Source organism: Squalius cephalus (assembly GCF_949319135.1).
Source record: "Squalius cephalus genome assembly, chromosome: 11".
In the NCBI taxonomy this organism is placed as follows: domain Eukaryota; kingdom Metazoa; phylum Chordata; class Actinopteri; order Cypriniformes; family Leuciscidae; genus Squalius; species Squalius cephalus.
This window is the reverse complement of record NC_137132.1, coordinates 2,914,812-2,938,264: the sequence shown is the minus strand read 5'-3', so window position 1 is coordinate 2,938,264 and position 23,453 is coordinate 2,914,812. Positions and strand designations below refer to the sequence as shown.

General features: G+C 36.6%; 1 protein-coding gene across 4 annotated transcripts in view; it reads right to left on the bottom strand.

Annotated features, from left to right (window-relative positions):
* Positions 1-22,570, bottom strand: part of eif4g1b (eukaryotic translation initiation factor 4 gamma, 1b) — a 72,584-nt gene extending 50,014 nt beyond the window's left edge. The window contains exons 1-6 of one of the 4 annotated variants that reach the window (XM_079886473.1): positions 22,308-22,452; positions 6,578-6,704; positions 5,649-5,726; positions 5,111-5,143; positions 3,444-3,464; positions 1,770-1,970 (exon numbers count right to left, since the gene is read on the bottom strand). In XM_079886473.1, coding sequence (XP_079742599.1) covers positions 1,770-1,970; positions 3,444-3,464; positions 5,111-5,143; positions 5,649-5,726; positions 6,578-6,658 — 414 coding nt within the window. In that variant the 5' untranslated portion in view covers positions 6,659-6,704; positions 22,308-22,452. Of the gene's footprint in view, positions 1-1,769; positions 1,971-3,443; positions 3,465-5,110; positions 5,144-5,648; positions 5,727-6,577; positions 6,705-20,769; positions 20,893-22,307 lie in introns of those variants that run through there. The other 3 variants (XM_079886472.1, XM_079886475.1, XM_079886474.1) reach the window with 3 other exon arrangements.
* Positions 22,571-23,453: the final 883 nt, after the last annotated feature.

Sequence of the window (23,453 nt, the reverse complement as noted above, 5' to 3'; positions counted from 1 at the left end):
CACAATTAGGAACCGTACCGATGGTCAGCTGACCGGGACAGAGTTTAGAAAGGGGAGGAGTTGTCAGCAGAATCAATACACTGAAGTGTGTGTGTGTGTGTGTGTGTGAGAGATTGTGTGTGTGTGTGTGTGTGTGTGTGTGAGTGAGTGAGTGAGAGAGAGAGAGAGAGAGATAGATAGAGAGAGATAGAGAGTGTGTGTGTGTGTGTGTGAGAGAGAGAGAGAGAGTGTGTGTGTGTGTGTCTGAGAGAGTGTGTGAGTGTGTGAGAGAGTGAGTGTGTGTGTGTGTCTGTGAGAGAGAGAGAGAGAGAGAGAGTGTGTGAGTGTGTGAGAGAGTGAGTGTGTGTGTGTGTGTCTGTGATAGAGAGAGAGAGAGAGAGAGAGAGAGAGAGAGAGAGAGAGAGAGAGAGAGAGAGAGAGAGAGAGAGAGAGTGTGTGTGTTACGCATTTGAGCAGAATGTCCAGTGCAAGGATACTAAACTTAACGAAAACTAGCGAAGCTCATAATTAACTGGTTAACCAACAGTTAGAATCTGTTAAATGTTTTAAAATGTAATTTTTCAAGACTTTTTTTTGAAAAAACAAAAACAAAAAAACACTAAATATAAAATTGGGTTTTTGAGAGAAAAAAACAAACAAACAAAAAAAAAACGTAATTTGTGTAGACTATAAGTCACATTATATTATTACATTAACATAAAATACCAGTAAATAAAGCGAAATGTTTACAAACATTATAAACATCAAATCTATAGGCTATTTTAGTTTCCCTCACTTCACATTCAACAGTATTCAGAACAGAAGAATGGAAGATAAAAGCTATAGCCGTCAAGCCAAAACTAATTAATTCAGAGCGAAACTGAAACAGAAACCGGCGCTGGGCTCATGCAGCCTCTCTCTCATTCGGCATGAATCCAGATGTTTATATTATTTTTTGTTTTACTATTTTAACTACTTTAAATTACAAGCAGTTCGGCAAGCTTTAACCCTCTGGTGCTCTTCGCGTGTCGGTCAAAAATTACAGAAATTTATTTTTTTATTTCAATGAACTTAATGTACTATATTTTAGTTCGATAATGTTTTTTATTTAATATTTGGTATTTTTAGGGGATTTTATGGTACTAAATTATATTTGCGCTGTATTTATACTCCATTTATTCACTTTTTGAGCATAGACCTGAACATTACATTTCCAACTTAAACTGTCATAAATCTTGAACGCTTCAGAGCGACAGACTTCAGTTTGATCTCTTTTCAAAGACGACACTTGACAGATTATTGCTGGAGTGAAAAAGGTTCAAATTAACTTAAAAAAAAAGTTATAGGATTTTACGTTTATTCTTATGAAAAATACTATATATATATATATATATATATATATATATATATATATATATATATATATATATATATATTTTTTTTTTTAAATATGTTTTACTCTAAAACTGTGAGAAAATCAAAGAACGTTGTGCTCCAAATTTGAGGTTGATATCTCAAAAAACGAGCTTTCAGTGAGATGTTGTTCGGCTGCAGTACCAAACGCTTCCACTAGAGGAAATTCGTCTCACATTCGTTTCCAACCGCGAACAAAACAAGTGTGACTATTTTTTTTCAGGACCATTTAACCTGTTCAACTCTGAACTGCATTATGTGAAATGCATATGTTGTAATCATTCTGTTTAAAAGGTGCTTTTCTGTTCATAATTTCTCCTGAAATCCTCCGTATTTGTATTCATTGATGCTCCATTATGGATTTACATGTGATTTACCTGGCCAGGTATATAGTACGCCGTGCCTTGTGAGTTGGGGAAGCTGATTTGCTGCTGGGGAATCATCATCATCTGGGAGGGGCCGGTCTGAAACACATGGGGGGGGCGTGTCCCGTGTTGGGGAGGGATGGATCGGGGGGCGGAGCTTGGCTGGACACGCCCAGAGCTGGCGGGTAAAGTGGGCCGACTGGTGTAGTACGGCTGAAACGAGAGAACAACGAAGAAAACTCGACTTTTTAAGACATCAGCAGATCCAGTGATGATGTCATTTCTAACACACATGACACTGCTTGTGGACACACAACTAATCACAATTCATATTAGGACACTATTAAAAAATAAGTATGTGCCACAGACAGTAGATAAAATGTTTATGATATCCTTAAACTTTGATAAAACCTAGATGATACAGTCGGGTTGCAAATCTGGACTATTTAGTTAATGCAATCACTAAAATATATCTCACACACACACTCTCTGTCTCACACACACACACACACACTCTCTCTCTCTCTCGCTCCCTTTCTCTCACTCTCACACACACTCACACACTCTCTCTGTCTCTCTCACACACACACACACACACTCACACACTCACACACTCACACACTCACACACTCTCACACTCTCACACTCACACTCACACTCACACTCACACTCACACTCACACTCACACTCACACTCACACTCACACTCACACTCACACTCACACACTCTCTGACACACACACAATAATATAGTAATATTCTCAGCCCCATTTAACCTGACTGACTGTGATTTTTTCCCTTCATCGATGATAATATAGTTGAATATGCTGTTAAATTTGGAAACGTCATATTACGAAAGTAAAATGGGTTTTTAACAACGTTTCACACTGAGTTTAAAGGAGAACTCCGGTCAATTTTAACATTGAGCTCATTTTTTTGTACATTTGGAGTGCTGTCAGTACAGAGAACAACGACAGAAATCGGTGTTGCCTACACCGTGTTATCCTCTTTTTAAAATTTGCACCCTGTTGACTTCAATGGGGCAAGTACTAAACCTGCTTTTAGCCTCTTAACATCCTTGATGTGTCATTACAAGTGCCCAGGTCATGTGAGTGATTCCTTCAGAGTGAACACGAGTGAATCTGACTGCAGTAGATGTGAAAGATATGAATAAAAATGATGTTATTTAAGCCAGCGCACATACCTGTATTTACATCCTGTTTTCGGTTGAAGTCCATAGTAATCGATTGTCGAGTTCGCGCAGTTAGTTAACTACCTATGATCACGCGCATGAACTCGGCAATCGACTACTGTGGACTTTGACCGAAAACAGGATGTAAATACAGGTATGTGCGCTGGCTGAATTATCATTTTTATTCATATCTTTCACATCTACTGCAGTCAGATTCACTCGTGTTCACTCAGAAGGAATCACTCACATGACCTGGGCACTTGTAATGACACATCAAGGATGTTAAGAGGCTAAAAGCAGGTTTAAAACTTGCCCCATTGAAGTCAACAGGGTGCAAATTTTAAAAAGAGGATAACACGGTGTAGGCAACACCGATTTTTGTCGTTGTTCTCTGTATTGACAGCACTCCAAATTTACAAAAAAATGTAAAATTGACCGGAGTTCTCCTTTAAAGAAAGATTTTAGCAAAGGGGGAAAAAAATACGTAAGAATTACCTGCAGTGACCTGAATCCTCCCTTCAGCAGCACCAAACACACACACACACACACACACACACACACACACACACACACACACACACAGCAGAAGAGCGAGAGAGAGAGGGAGAGATGAAGAGTGTGTGTTACCCACAGGCACAGAGAGTTAAAGGAACAGAGCAGCATGCAATCAAACTAAGCATTTTAGCACAGTTGAGACGACACAAGAGCCAGAAACACACTCTACACAAGCGGCACTAACGCAGACGCTCGCCAGCGATACGCTCTTCAGTTTCTGGCGTCGTAATAAACCTTGAAAGCCTGATAGAGTTTCCTTCAAATGTCTGTCATTAAACCAGATATGTTGTTAATCAGATATCTAGATATAAATGTCAGGAGTTTAATTTACTTTTAACTACCTTGCTAAGCAAAAGTTTCTTCTGGTAAGATTCTTGTTTAAGATTGTCATACTAAAAGTACTAAAACTAAAATAAAAATTGATTAAAAAAACAACAACTTTAAACTAATAAAAGTGACAAGTTTCAGTTTAAAACTTAAACTAAAATTAAAACATTCATAATATTAATAAATACTAAAATCTAAAAAAACAAAACTAGTCATTAAAAAACTAATAAAACTGACATAAATACACAACAAAATTACTAAAACTTAAACTGAAATTATAAAGAAAACAGAAAATATAAAAACAAATTCAAAACAATAATAAATACTAAAACTTACAAATAAATAAAACCTTCAGTCATGTAAAACAAATAAACATTACAAAAATGCACAACAAAATGACTAGAAATTAACTAAAATGAAAATGAACAGAAAATATAAAAATTAAAACTAATTCAAAATATTAATATATACTAAAACTTAATAATGAATAAAAACTAGCCATATAAAAAAACAATAAATGACAAAAACACAAAAAAAATTACCAAAACTTACACTAAAAAGAAAACGAGAAAAGAAAATATAAAAATTAAAACTAATTCTAAATATTAATAAATGCTAAAACTTAATAATGAATAAAAACTTGTCATATAAAAAACAATAAATGACAAAAACACAAAACAAATTACAAAAACTTACACTAAAATGAAAATGAGAAAAGAAAATATAAAAATTAAAACTAATTCAAAATATTAATATATACTAAAACTTAATAATGAATAAAAAATAGCCATATAAAAAAACAATGACAAAAACACACAAAAAAATTACCAAAACTTACACTAAAAAAAAAATGAGGAAAGAAAATATAAAAATTAAAACTAATTCTAAACATTAATATATACTAAAACTTAATGAATAAAAACTAGCCATATAAAAAAACAATAAATGACAAAAACACACAAAAAAATTACCAAACCTTAGACTAAAATGAAAATGAGAAAAGAAAATATAAAAATTAAAACTAATTCTAAATATTAATAAATACTAAAACTTAAATTAATAACTACAGTCAAAAAAAAAAAAAAATACACAACAAAAGTACTAAAACTTACACTAAAGGTAAAATGAAAACAGAAAATATAAAAATGAAAACTAATTCAAAACATTAATAATTTCAATAATACACTGAGAATCCCATGCAGAATTCATTCCATGTGACACTGATAAGTTTCAGGTTTTGCTCAATGTGTGTGTGTGTGTGTGTGTGTTTGTGTTAGTACCTGTTGTGGTAAAGCTCTAGGACCTGAGGCAAACTAGAAAGAGAAAGCCACACATACAGGTCAAAGGTCAAGACACTGAAGCAACACCAGCCACAAACGCTCATTTTCCCAGAAGCATCTCAGTCGCACGAGTCTCACACACAGCGCGAGGTCAGGAGGATGCAGGGCTGAATGTGTGACATTAACTCGCTGATAATTCCTCTGGCTTGTTCAAACATGTCAGGTTGGACTTCTTTTCAACAATTATTTCGACAAAACTCCCATGAAAACTCGATTTATTTATATAAGACAGTAGCAGTTCTGATAGTTAACTGAAATAAACTAAAACACTAAACACACTGCGTGACTTCACTTCCTGCGGAGTGTTTTTATGGCTAACCGACTAATGTAATTTTGGTCGACGAAGCCTCTTCTATTAACGACTAACGATTTGACGACTATTAGGAGACAATATGGAGAACAATAACGTGGGGAATAGACTTCCTGAAGCCCACCTGACCGGACCCACAGTGAATGGGGGGTATTTGGGGTGCCGTACCTGTCGGGGTTGGGCTGCGGGGTTCATCTGTGGCGGGGGGGTGCTGAACACAACCGGGGGAGGACCAGGATAACTGGGCTGAGGAGACACACACGCAAAACATTTAATCATGAGCAGGACTTGACTCTTACTTTCCACCCCAAGATGCTCCAAAGAGGAAACATTTAGGAGAGCATTAAAAACTTTTAAAGCGATAGTTCACCCAAAAATGAAAATTAGCCCATGATTTACTCTCCCTCAAGCCATCCTAGGTGTGTATGACTTTCTTCTTTCAGACGAACACAATCAGAGATATATTAAAAAAATGTCCTGGCTCTTCCAAGCTTTATAATGGGAGTAGATTGAGGATGAGATTTTGAAGCTCATAAAAGTGGATAGTATCCATCATAGGATAGATGCACTTATGATGAATAGATGCACTTTTATGATGGATAGATGCACTTTTATGATGGATAGATGCACTTTTATGATGGATAGATGCACTTTTATGATGGATAGATGCACTTTTATGATGGATGGATGCCTTTTTATCGTGGATAGATGCACTTTTTTGGGCTTCAAAATCTCATCCTCCATTCACTCCTATTAATAAAGCTTGGAAGAGCCAGGACATTTTTTTAATATAACTCTGATTGTATTCGTCTGAAAGAAGAAAGTCATACACACCTAGGATGGCTTGAGGGAGAGTAAATCATGGGCTAATTTAAATTTTTGCAATGAAAATTTAGTTTTTTTTTTACTTACAAGTAGACATTTACAAGCAAAATGATTTATTAGAATACATAAAGTACAGTAGATTTTTTAATTATTTATGCTTTAAAATATATTATTTACAGGCCTTGTGGTACCCTGGACTGCAGTCTGAGAAAAAAAAAAGAAATAATATATATATATATATATATTTATATAAAAAGAGTAGTGTGTTTTACCTGGGACAGGCCCGGTGAGGGAGCGGAGGGGTGAGGGGGGGCGGAGGGGGGTCCTGACAGAGGCTGAGGTGCCTTATTCATTTCACCCGGAGCATCTGCATGGAGACGCAGCACCTACTGACAAAACCTGGGAGAGAGAGAGAGAGAGAGAGAGAGAGAGAGAGAGAGAGAGAGAGAGAGAGAGAGAGGCTTTAAAGTCCCCCTGTAGTCAATCATTTTATCCCTTAAAACTCATCTTTAATCACCAAAATGACATGAAAAAAATTTCTTCATGCCTTGAAATATCTTGAATGTAACTCGACACCCTTGCCTCATTTAGTATGTGTGGTTCTATGAATATGCAAATGAGCCCCGCCTCCACTCACTCACTCAGCTCAGAGATCCACTGGTTGACGATCACACGTTGATCTGATTGGTTACAAGGTAGTTTGTGACGTCAGAAACACCAGCGATTTCAAAGCGTGTTTTTGAGACTGTCTTTGGTTCACTGCAGTTTTAAGGAGGAAATACTCAGCAATGCTGTCGACTTATGAACTTACACATGGTGTGTCTTAAAGCAGATTAAAAACACCACAAAGACACAAACAACATTAAAAACTGGATTTTAGAGTTGTTTATATGTCTATGTGGTGTTTTTAATATGCTTTAAGACGGGGGACTTTAATTATGGCTTGTCTGATTGAAAATGATTAACGCACGTGTCAAAAGTTCTTGAAGCGCATGTACACACTGATTCAGCGGACGTTACAGTTGAAGTGTGTGGTTTTTACACGTGATTTCGGTTACTCTTTATTTTAAGGTGTCATTGTTACATATTGAAGTACTGAGTAATATTAATTAACTACATGTACTTACTATAGGGTTAGGGTTTGGCTGAGGGTTAGTTGCATGTAATTATGCATAATTTACTGTTATTACTATGGTACATACATGTAACAAGGACACTGTAAAATAAAGTGTTACCGTGATTTCTCGTATCACACTGGCTCTTCCGACACGGCGAGTTTGGTGCGGGATTATCCAATTAACGGCTGATGGGAAAAGTGTTCGGAAAGCCGGATTGAAACTATTTATTCATTACTGTTGCGGTTCTGCTGCCAGTGGCGCAGTATTAACACACTTCACCTTTACCACAGGAGACCCAGAGCTGAACACCGCAGTAAAGAGTAAAAATAACACCTGCGCATCTTCAAACACCGCATGGTCTCTCAGGAGACAAACACACACACTCCTGCTCGAAGACAAAGTCCCTTAACACAGGCCTCTTGAATATAAAACCAGAAAAATCACACATTTCATCTTTAAAAGTTTTGTAAAAAAAAAATTGTATTAGGGCTGAACAATTTGGGAAGAAAAATCTATTTGCGATGATCATTTTTTAAAAAGAGCTTTTGCTGTACTTGTTTATAGGGCTTCGCAACCTGGCTAATTATTATTAGAGATTGTAAATTTCCGATACCAATTATTGGCCAATATTAAGATTTTTATGATCATTAAATTAGAAGTTACATTTCTTAAACAAAATAAGAAATACATTACTCTGGGAATATTACTATTGTACTGTGAAGTAACAATTGAGAAAAATAGTGTACATTTGTTCATTTAAATACTATTATTTATGTCATTAAAGGTGCAGTGTGTGATGTGTAGTGGCATCTAGAGGTGAGGTTGTGAACTGCACCCAACAGAAGTTACGGTGGCCAACAGGAAGTGATGTCGTCGTCTGAGACAGCAGAGAGGAGCCAGTTCAGCAATGAGCTTTCTTTACAAAGATAAATTCAGAAATTAAGTTTACTTAAAGGACAAGTTCGGTATTTTACACTTAAAGCCCTGTTTACAGATCGTTTCTGATGAAATAGAACGGTTAAGATTAAAATGTGGACACATGCTGCTGTCCCGAGAATTTTAGGTTTATTTCGCGTTCCCCCCCACCTACACAATGGCAGCTTATGGGCACTGGAACAATCCTTCATAAAACGCATTAAACTTTCGTTTACAAAGACGTGAAACTCACCGAGTGGTCAGGGGTGTCCACTGATATGCTCATACAAAAATCGCTGCAAAAGATGCTTTCCAACAGGTGTTTTACCATTCGTTGTAAAACTGTGGACCTATTTTTCCAAACGTCTCACACCCGTAGATTCTTCCGTTGAGAGCTTGAATAATAAACACTCCAGCCCAGTTGGTGGCGATAATGCACCTTTGCCAATTACAAGCAAACCACTGGCATTTCATTGAATACACAGAAGCAGCAGAAGAAGAAGCGGCGGAGTAATACCGTACTGCACACAGCCCATCCAATTCAAGTCAATGGAGTTGGACAAAAACTATGATAAAACCTGTTGGAAAGCATCTTTTGCAGCGATTTTTGTGTGAGCATATCAGTGAACACCACTGACCACTCGGTGAGTTTCACGTCTTTGTAATCGAAAGTTTAATGCGTTTTAGGAAGGATTGTTCCAGTGCCCATAGGCTGCCATTGTGTAGGTGGGGGGGAACGCGAAATAAACCTAAAATTCTCGCGACAGCAGCATGTGTCCACATTTTTATCTCAACTGTTCTATTTCATCAGAAACGATCTGTAAACAGGGCTTTAAGTGTAAAATACCGAACTTGTCCTTTAATTATTCAGTAAAACGATGTTATAGTGAATATTATTGTGACTTGTTCATCATTGTGTCAGTGTTTTATGCGCTGACTTTAGCTTTAGCTTCTTTACACGAAGAACAACACAGTGACGAAACGCATGTGTCCGCTCAGGGCCACTGTAAAAACGTGTGTGTAAGGAGACCCGCGGTGTGTGTAGAGAGAAATGCTCATTCTAAGGTGATAAAAACATAAGTAAGGTCTTTATACACCACTGAAAACATAGTTATGAATATGATATTGCATTTCTGTCAACAGATCCTCCTAAATATTACACAATGCACCTTTAAATTTCTTCATTTTCAAAAGTTAAACCATCAAGCTTTTCTTTTAAAGGAAAACGAACATGTAGTGAAATATAATAAGAAGAATGAATTATTTGGTGCTTCTTCAAATTTAGTTTTTAGGAGTAAAGTACTTGTGCACCTCGTTCAGGTCCCGGTGACCCGTGAACGAAGACTCGTGTTTTATGACGACTGATCTTCAGTTACTGCAGCACACATTTATTATCTGGCTTTGTGCATTTGACGTGCGGCTGCTTTTGTGAATGAATCAGGACTGCGGCAAGAGACGAGCTGAAGACTCAACTAGTTTATGAGGAGGGGTTACAGGCGACACGGCTATCTTTACAAGAGCCAAATATAGAGAGGCAAACCTGCACACACACACACACACACACACACACACACACACACACACACACACACACACACACACACACACACACACACACACACACACACACACACACACACACACACACACACACACACACACACACAGAGAGAGTACAGTACAAACCTGACGCTTCTCACACACACACAGTACACAGTACAGTATAAACCTGACACTTCTCTCACACACACACAGATATGGAGTTCAGCAGTGACATTATATAACGCTTAAATACACCTTGCGTAAAAGCCGAGTTCAAAAGTTTTTGAGGCCAGAAATCAAAGAGAAGAAAATTAAAATGACTAGGCATAAGTTCTGATTAGGGCTGGGCAATGATTAATCGCATCCAAAATAAAAGTTTGTGTTTACACAATATATGTGTGTGTACTGTGTATAATTATTTTGTATATAAATACACACATATTCATGTGTATAGTTAAGAATTATTTGCATGTATATGTTTATACATATTTTATAATATATATAAATATAAATATTTTATATATAATTAACACATTTTTCTTAAATATATACATGCATGGCATGTGTATTTATATATACAAAATAATTATACACAGTACACACACATATATTATGTAAACACAAACTTTTATTTTGGATGCAATTAATCGCGATTAATCGTTACCCAGCCCTAGTTCTGACTTCATGTTTCTGAAATTAAATCTAGGGCTGGGTATTGACACAAATTTCACAATTCGATTCGATTTCGATTCACAAGCTTGCAATTCGATTTCGAATCAATTCAATTCAATATTGATTATTTTGGATATCAGGTACAATACATGGCAAATTTTCTCAAGGAAAACAAATCTATTAACTAATGGGAGTCAGTTGTAGCCTATAGGCTTCATTAGCCTACTATAATATTGAAGGTAACAATTAACTGATTTGTATACAAACACTTAAAGGGGGGGTGAAATGCTATTTCATGCATACTGAGTTTTTTACACTGTTAAAGAGTTGGATTCCCATGCTAAACATGGACAAAGTTTCAAAAATTAAATTGTACGTTTGAAGGAGTATTTCTGTGCCAAAAATTGTCCTTCCGGTTTGTCAAGTTTCGGAAAGTTTTTTTCGAGTATGGGCATGTGTGACGTCAGATGTAACGGAATTTCCTTATACGGGTCCTAAGGGCACTTCTCCGGTAAGATCGCGGGCGCGCGCGCACTCGTACACCAGAGCAAGAGAGCGAAAGCAGTACCTCATCTAAAGCCGCGTTTCCACCGCAGGAACTTTCCCCAGGAACTAGGAACTTTGGGCTGGTACTCGATGTGTTTACACCGCAGGAACCAGGGTCTAAATGAAGTTCCGGGTAAATATTTGCCCCTCCGATAGTCCCTGCTCACGAGGTAGTACTTTTTCAAAGTTCAGGAACTTTCAGGGGTGGGACTTGTGCGCTGCACAAGCTGATTGGTTGTGTTCACGCCGCATTTTGGTTGGATGACTCCACGCAGCATTTTCTTTATTTTTAACCTCCCTTTTAAAAAGTGGCTTCATGCAGTAAAGTTGTCTGTCTGCAAATATGGAATTTAATAAAAAAAACTGGGGGACTGGCGACGAGTTTCAGGCTTTATTATTTGGGTATTTGTGGAAGAGGAAACTTTCTGCGCGTTCGTCACAGCCATCTCACGGCCAATGTCCGCAATAGCTGATAACATACAATTTTATATCTAACGTTAGCATTACGAGCTCTGAACACGCTTTATCAGTGCTCGTCTCTTTTCTGCCACAGCTTTTAATATTAAGTCATTATGTTTACACATTGTCATCTATTGCAAGGCAAACCATGTTACAAATTTACTATAACAGGATTGAAATAGCGCATTGAGGTTGGTAACAAACAACTATTTACAAGACTGTCACTATTTATGATTGATAGACGGGGTTCAGGCTTTTTTTAAGAGTATTTGCGCAAAAGGAAATTTTTGCGCGTTCGTCCCAGTCATCTCACAACGTACCTTGTCTAATTTTATACGCATACGAGCTTTCTGAACACGCTTTAGTATCAGTGCTCGTCTATTTTGTTATGTTAATTAGCCTACCTCGTTAGTAAACCAATAACTGCAGCACAGTTTGAATCTCCTCCATACTTATAAATGTGGCGCTCAAAACTGATTACTGTCCGTCGCAGACTGGGAGGAGCAGTTGCGCGCAGTTTACCTTCCCGGTACTTTAGACCGCGGTGTAAACGCAGAAAGCAACCGGTCTGGGGCAAAAAAGGTTCCTGGGAAAAAAGTTCCTGGGACAAATTGTTCCGGGTAATTTCGGTGGAAAAGCGGCTTAAGCGCTCTGCTCGGCTTTAGGGAAGTCAGTGTCACCAAAGAAGTGGGTTTTTGGTTGCCAGGGCAAGACAAACCTGCACAGATTCCCAAAGAACCCAGCGTTAAAGGAGAACTCCGGTCAATTTTAACATTGAGCTCATTTTTTTGTACATTTGGAGTGCTGTCAATACAGAGAACAACGACAAAAATCGGTGTTGCCTACACCGTGTTATTCTATTTTTAAAATTTGCACCCTGTTGACTTCAATGGGGCAAGTACTAAACCTGCTTTTAGCCTCTTAACATCCTTGATGTGTCATTACAAGTGCACAGAAAATGTGAGTGATTCCTTCAGAGTGAACACGAGTGAGTCTGACTGCAGTAGATGTGAAAGAATGTATAAAAATGATGTTATTTAAGCCAGCGCAAATACCTTTGTTTACATCCTGTTTTTCGGTTGAAGTCCAAAGTAGTCGATTGCCGAGTTCACGTGCGTGATCATAGGTATTAAACCTATGCGTGTGAACTCGACAATCGACTACTTTGGACTTCAACCGAAAAACAGGATGTAAACAAAGGTATTTGCGCTGGCTTAAATAACATCATTTTTATACATATCTTTCACATCTACTGCAGTCAGATTCACTCGTGTTCACTCTGAAGGAATCACTCACATTAGCTGTGCACTTGTAATGACACATCAAGGATGTTAAGAGGCTAAAAGCAGGTTTAAAACTTGCCCCATTGAAGTCAACAGGGTGCAAATTTTAAAAAGAGGATAACACGCTGTAGGCAACACCGATTTTTGTCGTTGTTCACTGTATTGACAGCACTCCAAATGTACAAAAAAATGAGCTCAATGTTAAAATTGACCGGAGTTCTCCTTTAAGAATCGATATCGGTTCGTAAAAATGAGAATCGATTAAAAAGGAATCGATTTTTTTACCCAGCCCTACTAAAATCATTTCCATTTAGGAAATGATCATCATTTACAATGATTAAATGCATTTCTTTATAAGTTAAATCCCTATCTGTATGATACTCATCAGGGGTGTAATGGTTCGGGCCACTTTTAACGTCACAAAAGTTAAAATAGTATTTGCATGTGTTTTTAAGACGACACGAAAGAGAATTGAGTTTGCTTTAAAGTTGAGTTCTTGCGCTTGAAAGGACAAATTCACACAAAAATTGTCAACATGTCCGTCTTGGCGAGAATCCTAGCAAACACAGTCGGTAATTGTCTAAAGTGACGACGCGTGTGTATCAGTATAAAGTCCTTTAGCGAACCGTACCGAAACAGCGACCCTAAAACCGTGAGTAATTTGAACCGTTTAATATTAATACTCAGTGAATGTTATTGTAAAGAAAGTAAGCAGTTGCTCTTTTCAGTAATTGTCAGTATTTGCGATATATCACGAATCTCTGCTACATTGTTCACGACTGCGGTTGCTGAATATAAATAAAAAATATTAACATAATTTGGAATTGTCATAATTAATATTGGGAATTTCACTGTTTTCGCTTTTGAGAGAAGCTTTTTAAGGTTTTACCAGTTTGCATAATGTACAGAGATCAGGTAAAAAAATAAACCTAACTGTTTTCTTAATTTGTGATTACTGGTATACTTTTTTGAGCAAATTAATCGTAATTATTAATTTAATTATTATCTTGAAGTCCTTGTTCCTGGTGTAACTGCGTTGTCATTAAAGTAGTTTTTTCTTCTCTATTGTGCTGTATATCTGAGTAAAACACTTCTTGAACAAGAACAAATGTGGGCGGGGCTTGATCTTGTCTGTGGGGAATTGATTGGATGGTTGTGGTTTGCTATTGGTGGACCTCATGTGAGTGACAGGTTATAGCCCCGCCCTCATCATCAGCAGAGGAGAGAACAGATGCTGCAAGAGGAAGTTATTCTGATTCAAGATTACCAGAAACATGAATTTAACGGGGTCGGTGGTATAATGCCCTTTTCATAAGATGTAAAATAAGTCTCTGATGTCCCCAGAGTGTGTGTGTGAAGTTTTAGCTCAAAATACCCCACAGATATTGTTATATAGCATGGTAAAATTGTCACTTTTTGAGGGTGAGCAAAAACGAACCGTTTTGTGTCTGTTCCTTTAAATGCAAATGAGCTGCTGCTCCCGGCGCAGGGGGCGGAGCTTCAAGAGCTCGTGTCCTTTTACCTCACACACACATGCACTGAACATTTCAAAAACTTTTAGCCTTTTATGTTCAAACCGGAGTCAGACAATGATGGAGAGACTCAAGAAGAAGAGACAACATGTAGAAGCAACAGGACATTTCTGAACGGTTAGTTGATGAATTTATGAAGCTGATGTGTAGTTATCTTCTAGTCATTGATTAGCATATTCTGTCATGATAATCTATAAATCGTGTTCAGGGGGCGGGGTTTATGTAAATTCTAGGGTTGGTGATGTCACTAACCCGGGAGGAATGTGGTGTAGTCTCTACCAGCCGTTTGTTGTAGTCCTTAAAAAGCGATTTCTTTAAAAGCAAATATCTCCCTTTGCTTTGAGCTTTGAGTGTTGTAACTTTGCAGATGTTGTTTATGCTCAAACAGCAACATTACACACTAACTAAAGTTAGAAAAGTGAAATCATATTCAACCACCCCTTTAAAAAAAACTAATGACTAGACGAATGAATACTTGTTTATAATAAACAATGCAATACTGCATAAAAAATAAGAATTTTACAAGGGCATGAAGTATCTTTCTCCAATGAAACAAACATACACTTTATTTTAAGGTGTCATTGTTACAGTGTAATTATATATTTAAGTACTGAGTAATATTAGTGAACTACATGTACTTACTATAGGGTTAGGGTTTGGTTGCATGTAATTATGCATAATTTACTGTTATTACTATGGTAAGTACATGTAACATGTAACAAGGACACTGTAAAATAAAGTGTTACCAAACATTTTCCCAAGCGCTGAAACTCCCACAAACACACTCTTTGTCTGTCCGTCCTTTGAGAGTTTGAAGACGAGACTCATACGAGACCTTTGGAGTGTGTTGCTATTGGATACACTGCAGTGTGAGACGGCTTGAGTGATGCGACAGTCATGCACGAGTGACTAACGCTTCACACACTCCATCCGTCACTGTGAAGATCCGCGGCTCTTTCACCATGAACTTTGACCTTTGACGCAGGGCCAGTTCCAGAGAAATCCAACATCACGTCACATAAATCAGAAGACGAGCTCATTCTTAAAGGAGAAACTACACACTCGAGATAAGAAGAGCACACATGGCCTGGTATCGGTCTCAGTGACGTCTTTCAAACACACGTGACTTCATTAAAATATCGTTTAAATGTAATAAACTCATACTTAAACTAATTAGAAACACAAATGATTGAGTGAGAAAGGCTTACTGTACAGTACAAAGATTCGTTCAAAAACGCTGATTCATCCAGTAAAGACACGAGTCATTGGATCCAGGGCATTAAACCTTGTCAAGTAAAGCGGTCATTCACTTGTCTGAGTAATAAAGTAATAAAAAGTTTTTTTTTTTTTTTTTTTTTTTTGTAAATATAATTTATTCTGAAGCAATATTCTCATTAGTATGGAAGCCCGTTTCCGCCACGTTGAGTAAAAAAAAAAGATTCTTTAAGTCATAATAATGAGAAACTTTCTCATAATAATGACTTAACATCTCATAATAATGAGAAACTTTCTCATAATAATGACTTAACATCTCATAATAATGAGAAACTTTCTCATAATAATGAGAAACTTTCTCGTAATAATGACTTAACATCTCATAATAATGAGAAACTTTCTCGTAATTATGACTTAAACATCTCGTAATAATGAGAAACTTTCTCATAATAATGACTTAACATCTCGTAATAATGAGAAACTTTCTCATAATAATGACTTAACATCTCATAATAATGAGAAACTTTATCATAATAATGACTTAACATCTCGTAATAATGAGAAACTTTATCATACTAATGAGAAACTTTCTCGTAATAATGACTTAACATCTCATAATAATGAGAAACTTTCTCGTAATTATGACTTAAACATCTCGTAATAATGAGAAACTTTCTCATAATAATGACTTAACATCTCGTAATAATGAGAAACTTTCTCATAATAATGACTTAACATCTCGTAATAATGAGAAACTTTCTCATAATAATGACTTAACATCTCGTAATAATGAGAAACTTTCTCGAAATAATGACTTAACATCTCGTAATAATGAGAAACTTTCTCATAATAATGACTTAACATCTCGTAATAATGAGAAACTTTCTCGAAATAATGACTTAACATCTCGTAATAATGAGAAACTTTCTCGTAATAATGACTTAACATCTCGTAATAATGAGAAACTTTCTCGTAATAATGACTTAACATCTCATAATAATGAGAAACTTTCTCGTAATAATGACTTATTTTCTAGCACTTCTACGCATGCGCAAAGCAGCGGAGCAGAAGGGCGTGCCACACTAGCGACATCCGCTGGTCAAAGCCGTGTAAATGCATCACAGCAAACTTGGCACGCTCTGCAAAACAGTTGTTTTCATTAAAGTCAGTTTGATCTACTAAGTGCAATCTGTAGTATCATTAAATAACATCATCAGTAGGCCTATCTTCCATACTTTTCCATGCGCACGATAAGGTGTAAAAGTGGAATGCAGAAGCAGGACGGTTACCATGGTAACGAAGGACGCCTGCTTGTGCACACCGATGGAAATTGTAAACATGAATTTACAAAACTATCAGATTAAAGTTGGAATATTACATTTATTCGTCAAGTTTAAGTGTAACACATATGTGTGTTAATATAACACGTATTTTGCAGATGCTTCTAGGATATTTGATGTGCAGGTTCATCTGGAAGATATCAATACAGAAATCACCTTTAAGATGTTTATGACTTTGGGGACATTTAAACATAAGTGGGCAGTGGAATGGGGGAAAACGCAAGGTCGAGACGTGTTTTTAAAAGCTGAACTTCTTTTCAATTTAGAACGCCGTGTCATGCGCAAGATTGCTGCAGAAGAGCGAGCGCAACGTCCGTCTAGTGCGCGTTTGCCTAGAAAAGCAATGAAAAAGCGCGTTCTGTATGAACGGACCCTTACACAGATTTCCAGATGAAGTGTTCTTAAACAGATTTGGAAAGGTGTGCTGTCATCCCTCCGTCTATTTGAAATCCATGGATCACCCTTGTATTGCTGCTTGTTCATACACAAAAATACAAATGAATATTACAAATGAATAAAAGACTATCTAGTATGGAAGCCTGTCTCATATACTGATCATTTATCTTTAATGTTATTCACTGCAGAGCGTGCCAAGTTTGCTGTGATGCATTTACACGGCTTTGACCAGCGGATGTCGCTAGTGTGGCACGCCCTTCTGCTCCGCTGCTTTGCGCATGCGTAGAAGTGCGAGAAAATAAGTCATTATTATGAGAAAGTTTCTCATTATTACGAGAAAGTTTCTCATTATTACGAGATGTTAAGTCATTATTATGAGAAAGTTTCTCATTATTACGAGATGTTAAGTCATTATTACGAGAAAGTTTCTCATTATTACGAGATGTTAAGTCATAATTATGAGAAAGTTTCTCATTATTACGAGATGTTAAGTCATTATTACGAGAAAGTTTCTCATTATTATGAGAAAGTTTCTCATTATTACGAGATGTTAAGTCATTATTACGAGAAAGTTTCTCATTATTACGAGAAAGTTTCTCATTATTACGAGATGTTAAGTCATAATTATGAGAAAGTTTCTCATTATTATGACTTAAAGAATCTTTATTTTTTTACTCAATGTGGCGGAAACGGGCTTCCATACATTAGAGTTCAATCAGCTTGGCCATTTAAATCTGCATATTTGTTGTGAACTTTAACCCGAGGACATTTTTTTACATTTGAAATGGTATTTTTTATTTGAATTTTTTTTTTTTTTGAATTACTTTTTTTCCTAATCATATTAAATGAATGCTTCATCTTTGATTTCAAATTCTTAAAGGAGAACTCCGGTCAATTTTAACATTGAGCTCATTTTTTTGTACATTTGGAGTGCTGTCAGTACAGAGAACAACGACAAAAATCGGTGTTGCCTACACCGTGTTATCCTCTTTTTAAAATTTGCACCCTGTTGACTTCAATGGGGCAAGTACTAAACCTGCTTTTAGCCTCTTAACATCCTTGATGTGTCATTACAAGTGCACAGATCATGTGAGTGATTCCTTCAGAGTGAACACGAGTGAATCTGACTGCAGTAGATGTGCAAGATATGGATAAAAGTGATGTTAATTCAGCCAGCGCAAATACCTGTATTTACTTCCTGTTTTCGGTCGAAGTCCAAAGTAGTCGATTGCGGAGTTCACGCGCATACTGTAGGTTTAGTTACCTATGATCACGCGCGTGAACTCCGCAATCGACTACTTTGGACTTCGACCGAAAACAGGATGTAAATACAGGTATGTGCGCTGGCTGAAATAACATCATTTTTATTCATATCTTTCACATCTACTGCAGTCAGATTCACCATGTTCACTCTGAAGGAATCACTCACATGACCTGTGCACTTGTAATGACACATCAAGGATGTTAAGAGGCTAAAAGCAGGTTTAAAACTTGCCCCATTGAAGTCAACAGGGTGCAAATTTTAAAAAGAGGATAACAAGGTGTAGGCAACACCGATTTCTGTCGTTGTTCTCTGTACTGACAGCACTCCAAATTTACAAAAAAATGAGCTCAATGTTAAAATTGACCGGAGTTCTCCTTTAAATTTGATCAAAACATTTTTTAAATTAGAATAATATAACACTAACAGGGTTTTAGCAATCAAACTAAATCAGCTACACTGAAAAATTTCAACTGCATAAAATAATGTTGGGTTTTAAATGTTTTATGAAAATACAAATAAGAAATATTGAAGAAAAAAAGATACTTTTAAACATGAAACTAAACCAACATTAATTGTCATTGAGTGAGTCAATGAGTGAGTCATTGAGTGAGTGAGTCAATTCGTTCAAATGACCGATTCATTCAAGAATGAGGCTGTTGTTTATGGATGTGTTTAACTGAATCTTTGACTCGCTTGTTTGGAACGATTTTCGCTGCTGAAACAGAACAAAAAGAGTCAATATTGAGTCTAAAATATAAGTGACTTAACATTAACTACTTGTTTATTGAAGTTTCATGAAATCAGTGTCACGTTTCCAACTGTGACGGTATTCAGGAGAACAGCACTCTTGGTCGTGTGATGTTAACTGAGTTTCTTTGTGTGTTGCGCTCATTTGTTTTCGATTTCTCCTCGAGAGTCTGCGTATCGGTACATTATACATTATCAACTATCGATGGCCACTTACACTAAATATAACGCAAAATTTTATGGAAATCGGACCATAGGTGGCGCTATAACTGTTAAAAAGCTTTAAAAAACATGTATTTCCTATGGTAAATTGCCTGTATTGGCTGCAAATGGTCTTTTCCTTCTGTGATTTAGGTGGCTAAATAAAACTGAATGTCTTTTGGTGCTTATATGCTTAAAGGCCCGGTTTATTTAGTTTTTGTTATTGACGTTACTTGTCCGGCACGTAAACATCTCTTTCACTTGCCTCTTCAAAAGATCCACTTGTCTCTGCCAAGCATTAATGTCGAGGCCTGAAATCATTCATTCAACCCGATATCTTTAAATACATTCAAATTAATTAAACAGATTGCAGCAATTAACAGTAGTTATCTAGTAACTACTACGGCGTAAACTAACAGACTCTAGTAAATGAATAGACTAAATACCATGGTACTTTAATTACAAACCATGTAACTTCATATATCATGGTGCCGCTTATATAACTTACAACACAATACCAAAAACTAACATGGCTTTATGCACTTTGTACCATATTTCTTGGCATATATACCATTGTTACTACCATGCAAGCCTCTTCTAATTCCAATGATACGTACATTTAATTACCATGGTACTGCCACTGTACTTGCATCACTATATTTTAGCTAATTACATGTCCAAAATACAAGAAAACACCATGTTTCTTTAATATATACCATACAATGATTAACATAGTCATGTTTCGCAAGTCAAATCAAAGGATTACTGAAAATACTGTGGCAGTACTATAGTAAAGTGATGGTACTTTAATGCAATGGTCTTACCATGGTATTTACATGGTACTCTCAGAAAAAAACATGGTGCCTATGCAAAAGCATTTTTATATTAAAAAATGCATCAACCAAAAACCCAAATATGTCATGGATAACCATAATCATGACGCATATCTCACTGAATGTCAAATAACTGGCATGATCCAAAACACACTGCTTTATCAGGGAACATGTTAAAACATGGTCATAACACGCTTTAATGAAATCCAAGCAGTTCACAAGACACCTGTCAGCACACACACAGACTTATTGATCACTTCTCAGGGCCAGATTGAGTAACTTACTGCGTAGTTACGCGTGTAACGCACAAACACATCAGCTGAACACACACACACAAACACACGCGCGCGCATTCATATAAAATAGCTCATTTGACACACAAACAAACCACGGTTCTTTACCGTTTCTCTTTCTCTCTCTCTCTCGGTGTGATTCACTGTCCGGTAACGCGAGACATGCAGCGCGTCGCCATGTTCGCTCACGCGTGCGCGTGCGCCTGCCGGAACAAAGCATGTGGGTCGCGCGCGCATGCGCGGTCAGGCGCTCCAGTACCGGCGTATCATGATGATTCAACACTTAACTGCCACAACAACTTAATTACAGATTCTGGTCAATTGGGCTCAATTAGCCCATACACTAATGACACAACTAAACACTTTATATTAATACATTAACACACGCGACCAACGTCGTTGCGTAATCTCATGAATAATTACGTGAATTCGCGTAATTATGAATAATTATGGGCGTGGCTCAAGCAACTTTGACATGGCGATGTTAACGAATCATTAATCAATGCCTCATTTATATTTTAGTTGTTGTTGTTATTATTCTTCTTTGTTTTATACATTCTGAACTGTATTTACAATGCCTTGTATTTGTCTTGTACTTGTCTGTAATTGAACAAAAAAATATATAATAATGATTAAGAAAATATTTAATCAATGCCAGATGAAAAAAACAGGGAATAATAATATTATTAATAATAATAATATTATATATATATATATATATATATATATATATATATATATTATTATTATTATTATTAATAATAATAATAATAATAAATAAATAAATAAATAAATATCTATATTTATATATATAGCGTTTATTTTGATGTTTTGGGGTCAGACACCCCAAAAACAAAACAAATGTTTAAAATATTTACACTTCAGACATCACATGGATTTCATGATGACATATTTCATCATTACTGTAGTGTTTATGTTACTGACAAACAAACATGGCCTCACTTTAGGACAGTTAGTCTAATCTGTAAATGTAGGTTAGTGAAATATTAATCTGTGTTCCAGAACAGGAGCAGAAATGATTGTGTCATTGTTTAATGCCATAAGAAATCAAACCACACTATTGACACCTGACTTTTCATTTAGGAAACATGATTACTTGTCTGAACAAAAGCCAGTTTGCATATTTAAATGTGGTGTCTAAGCTGTTTTAAATGATTGTTTGTATGTTGCTATGCAGATGCAAGAGTGTTTGAGCAGACACACCTATAAAATGAATACCAAAACTGAAATCATGTTTAAAATCAGTTCACCGGTGATGATCAGCAGCTAATAGCTTGTTTTGATGACATGCCTCTGTTTATAATCTCTGCACATGTCTGATCATATGACTAAAGCAAATTAATTGGCAAAAAGCATTCACTGCAGATGGAAACATTCACAATATGGTGTAAAACCACAAACCCAGCATGCGACTGATATCATGTACACACAATTACAATACGGTGAGAACCAGGGTGATTATATCAACTAAAACTGATGTTAAAAAACATAAAATTATCTTGATTTAAATTATTTAAATAATAATGATCATGGTATTTTCAGTGAATTTTACAGTACTGGTGTCACACACGCACGCGCACGCACGCGTCAACGCCGGTAAGGACTCGCGTGCGCCTGTTTCTTACCTGACAGGAGTTTATCGTGTATCTTCGGTGCCGGTCCGGTTCTGTATCGGATCAGTTGAGTGATACCAAACCGAAAAAAAAGCCAGAAAGAGAGACAGACCCGTCTGGACCGGACGGAACCTTTTCCGGCGGAAACCGGCGACTCGGGAACTTCCGGATCGGTGACAATAGGGAATCCCGACCACGTGACAGAGTTTTAGGTGTCGTGAATGGACTAAAACAAATAAGTTGGCTCGTTAATATTCATGACCTCGGCTTTCGCCGCAGGATTCCAGCAGAAAGTTCACTTTGCAACGTCAGCATGGAATCATTAATATTTATGAGAATTTTCCATAGTAGGATTCGTGAACGCTGATTGGTCGAGGCTTACAGAGGCGTGGCCTTTTAGTACAGCGCCCCCTGGTGACTGAAAAAATTCACATGAACTCATTCTGACTAGTAGCCATGTGTGAAAATGCTGCTATATTGGTTTATTATTAAAAATGGGTTAGCAATGACATCTGAAAATATTGTTTTAGTAGATTTAGTGTGATTGTGCTGAAATGTTCAACAGGTCTATATGAAAACAAACACACTATTGCCAGATACTGGCTCATACATATGAATTAGCTATGGTGTAGTTCAGTGGTCTTCACTGTTTTGTCATGAGAGCCACACTGATAGGACAAAATCAGTAGGATAGCCAATTTTACCGCAAAGTATCAAAAGTTACATCCAGTCATAAATACCATGTCTGCTTATCAGTCTGTCATCCCTGAACATGCAATATATGCATTGCAATAATTCTTCATGATTTACCAGTCAAATTTGTAACTGAGACAAGATAATTTCTCTTAATGTCAAATAAAAAAGCAGGATTTCCAGATTATATTCATCCCAGAATATATTTAATGACCTTAAGTTATTTTTTCCTTCATTAGCCCATCATGTATCTAACCATCCCAATTGGTGAATCTGAATGTATTGTTTGTATGAATGCTAAACACGTGATTGGGTTGATGTGCGCGTTTATGTGTCACAAGCTTCAAATCGTAATACATTTTTGACATGCCGCACTATTATACATTCACAATAACAAAAAATTATGGATATATCAGTAAGGATTGGAATAAGAACGTGAAAAATGCTTTTTGAGTTGAAAAACGT